General features: G+C 52.3%; 1 protein-coding gene; it reads left to right on the plus strand.

The window, feature by feature from the left end:
* The first annotated feature begins 69 nt into the window (after nt 1-69).
* On the plus strand, nt 70-450 carry CHC_T00001070001 (hypothetical protein). XM_005712387.1 is given in 2 exon segments: nt 70-72; nt 73-450. The coding sequence occupies 1 exon segment, from the start codon at nt 73-75 to the stop codon at nt 448-450; it is 378 nt and encodes a 125-aa protein (XP_005712444.1). The 5' UTR covers nt 70-72.
* The last annotated feature ends 3596 nt before the right edge of the window (nt 451-4046 follow it).

Consider the following 4046-nt stretch of genomic DNA (forward strand, 5'->3'; position numbering starts at 1 on the left):
AAATCGCTGGTTAGCGGTAGTGGCGGGGGACTGGGCGAGACATAGGACGGGGAGAAGAAGAAAGATGAGGATATGCATCAAGGCAAAGGCGGTGAAAGATGGATGTGGCATGAAAAGAGAAGAAGATGCGCCATGTACAGCGGACAGAGGGCGGGCAGAGGGCGGGCAGCGGGCAAGGGTTGGGAACAAGTAGTCAGAGATGTGTGCCAGTCGGGGGTAGCGAGCGTCGCCGGGCAGGCGCAACAAGTGGGTTGTTCACAACACAACAATGTAAGTGGCGGGAGAGCAGAATTGGAAATGGAACGAGCATGGGCTCAGGAGGGGGGGAGGAGGAGGGGCGGAGAGGCGGAGGGGCGGAGGGGCGGAGAGGCGGAGAGGCGGAGGGGCGGAGGGGTGGAGGGGCGGAGGGGCGGAGAGGCGGAGGGGCAGAGAGGAGGGGTGGCACCGTAATACTGTACCGAAGTCAGGGGCATGTGTCGTTCGGATAAAGGCAAGTTAACACAGGAGAATCAACATGCTTCATGACATAATTTGGGCGAAGGCCGGGTGGCATACCGCAACGCCAGGGTTGGACCACTTAGTTTTTCCGTCACTGCGAGTTGAGGCCCAATGAGACACTGAATACACCGGGCGATCATCTTCCTACACGGTGTACGTACACTCTATTCTCGCAAGTCTACGCGCGCCGGACACAGTCTTACCGACAACTGGGCATCACTGCATTTCTATGAAATTTCTGCAAGAAAATGGACCCGAAACTTCCATCGTCACATGCCCAGCCCGCGGCCGGCCTTCCATGGAGGGCTGATGACACGATAAGGTTTGCCGCTGTGCCGCGGTGCGTTTTCGCGTGACGCCCTGTGCGAAGGGGCCGTCGTGGTTTTTAACTCGATATTCTGTCATTCTAGATACGCGCCGCCGAATGCAAACGGTGGTTAAGTACATTTCAAAACATGCTTCCAGACGATGTGCGTTTCCATCTGCACGTGAACAAGCACGCTTTTTAGCCCCAGCAACCTGACAACGAACTGCGATGGTGGTAACGCTCAGCCTCATGCGCAGGACAGCGCTGATTTCACGTGCAACGTGCTGGCGACAGTAGAGTTCGGCAGCACGCAGCGCTCGGCGCCGCTCAAAAATTGGAGCTGTAACAAACTCGAGGATAGGCCTTGCCGAGCATGCAGTAATCCACCTCTTCTATGTTGTCCTGTACCGAGTTGCACAGGATCGGATTGAATGCATTTGCTTTCGGCTATTGGGTCCCCTACACGTTGCTTGTTGTCGGAGGAGACTTTAGGGTACAGAACATGAATTAAGAGTCGTACACTTACCCTTCGAAGGATACGACTCTTAACTCGTGCGTGTTTGATACGGTGGACTGCACACGGTATCAAAGACGCAGGACGACTTAGGTTGGCATCCCCGGCGCCACGTACCGTTGCGCGGCAACAATGATCTACAGATGTCGTGGACAGCTCTTGGCTCGCTGGTCCAGCGGCCGTCGCATCGGTGTCCAGAAGAGACAGCGGTGCACAACCAAGGGTGCTGGCAGCAGCACTGGTGATGCCAGCACTACTGTAGTAAATGCCAGCACTAGTAAATGCCAGCACTAGTAAATGCCAGCACTACACTGATCACGGTAATTAGTGGGGACCGGACTAATTCTGAACCTGGGTTTTAGAGGCCGTGACTGTGAATAGTCCGGTCCTGACTATTTATGAATCTAGACTATTTACGGTGTGATTCTTAAATAATCGGGACCAGACTATTTTACCAGTGCAAAAATACTCTAGATCAGTTGACAATCTGATGAAAGGACAACTTGTCACGCGATTGGCTCACCGTTGAAATGATTGCGATGCTTCGCGATGATCAGGGGCAAAACAGTTGCTTCTCCTCCCACTGCCCGTTGACATTCAAGGACATCCCAGTGCGTATCATCGCTTTTCGTGCATATGTCAGACCGGCCTTATCGCGCTGCGCATTGACATCCTGGACTGCTTCAGCGGCCATCTGCAAAAAGAATCTTTTGCCAGGATTTTTCAACTTTCCACTCGCTCCCTCACCACTCCCCATCCATTCCCCTCTTGCGATTAGACCCACTTTATACGCATCCCACCTGCTCCTCCATGCGTCTTTAAGATTAGATATGACGAACGAATCCGCAGGTTGTACCAGATCAGTGGCGTTCGCAGGAAGCTTCCTCAAGACAGTGTTGATGTCCCGAAGGCATTTAGACACTGCTTCAGTTTCAATGTGCCCCGAGCAGTTGTCAACAAAGAGGGTCCGATTCCGGCCGTAGATGTCCCTCCTGATTGCCCTCGGCTCCGCAAGCCACTCGGCGAACACACGACCATCCATCCGTCCCTTACGACCTGAGCGATAGCAGACACCGGTAACATCGTCCGGTACACCTCGTATCGGATAAGAGCAGTTCGGATTCTGGAAAATTAGCATCGGCGCCTCTATCCTTGCATGAACACCACCCGTTACTCTTACCATCATAGTTATCCCTTCATCGCCGGAAACAACATCTGCTTATTTCACAGACTCCTGGCCACGTAATCCAATAGTTCTCCCGTTGTCCATATTAAACAAAAAGTGCATTTCGTCCGCGTTCTCGACTAAATCTTCAACTAAGTCTCCAGCCATAAACCCTCGCTTCAGAGTCCCAAGATGGTACGCCACATTCTTTTCTATGAACAATTGCTTGTCGGGACTTACGGAAAGGTTGCCAGCCTGGCGTCTTATGACCAAGTCATGGGCAGCCATGAACGTCTGGACCCATCTTACAGTAATTCGTTCGGCGATTGGGGCTCCTCTGACGAGCGTGGTGTGGTTAAAAGAAGCGTCAGGATCTGCCGTTTGGATCAAGCTTTTTGCGGCACAGACTAGGAAGGACGGACTGAGCTTTACATTCATCGAGTGCAGCCGATCAAACTCCCCTTTCAGAGCTACATATAAATCTTTCACCCACTGTTCCCTCTTTCGTCCACGTCCATTAACAGCCTTATTATTCTTCCGTTTTCGGCCTTGACTCCCCGTTGACGACAGATTACCAAGCCGACGCCCGGGAGCAGATAGACTGATGTACTTGGATCTGTTTTTCCACCAAAAAGAAACCTTGCTGTGGTTAGTTTTGTAGCTGCCCGGGTATATATGAGGGAAATTCCGCAAGGCCATAGCCGGAAGACCGTTTTGCCTTGTTTCATTGGCTTGGGACAGCATCCATTGAATCACAGTTCTGCGCTGGCTGATTGTAGAAACAATCTGCCGTTTTCGGCCTTGGGAGACGATATTGGCTGTGTCGGAGACCAGTAAGGCGCTGGATTGGTGATTAGTTTCGGGCGTGGGGCTCGGGGACAATGGGGGTCGTGCTGCTATCGCGGCCGCCAAGGACCGTTCAATGGGTCCCTGGGTTGGCATTGCGGTTGCTGGAGGTGCTCAGGACGTGAACCACTTGAGGGAAGGGGAAAGATCAGTGGTGAAAGAGAGGGGATCGGTGGTAAATGGAAAGGAAAGGTCGATGTGTCGGTATGGGCTGATGGTGATCACCAAATATGCGATCAAAACATGTGACCAAAAATATGGACGGGCAAAATTGCACAGTAAGCAATTCCAGGAATGTGTAAATTCACTCTGTATGATCCGATGGCCACGTACCGTGACACAGGGACCCCTATGTGAAACAGGGAGGCGTAGATGATTACAGTACGGTATCATGAATCTGGGGGTCCTGAACAGTAAATAGTCCGGACCGGACCAATTTTGAATCAAAACTAATTAGGGTATCACGACTAATTACCGTGATCAGGTGTAGTAGATGCCAGCACTGGTGATGCCAGCACCGCCAGGCGCCGCACTTACAGACCGTGTTGATGACATTGCCATGAACGGTGCTGACATCGCACGTTGGTGGACCAGATGTCGGCGCCCACTAACATTACACCAGTGTCACCCAGCATTGCGGTCACGTAGTGTATTAGCTAGGGCTCTTTAACGGGGAAGGTGCCACCGCGACACGCAACATTTACTGTGAGGTCCAA

The sequence above is a fragment of the Chondrus crispus genome, genomic scaffold (genome assembly GCF_000350225.1).
Source record: "Chondrus crispus Stackhouse genomic scaffold, scaffold_845, whole genome shotgun sequence".
In the NCBI taxonomy this organism is placed as follows: domain Eukaryota; phylum Rhodophyta; class Florideophyceae; order Gigartinales; family Gigartinaceae; genus Chondrus; species Chondrus crispus.

Coding starts and splice junctions, on each gene's coding strand:
- CHC_T00001070001 (XM_005712387.1), top strand. CDS start 73: ATGCATCAAGGCAAAGGCGGTGAAAGATGGATGTGGCATGAAAAGAGA.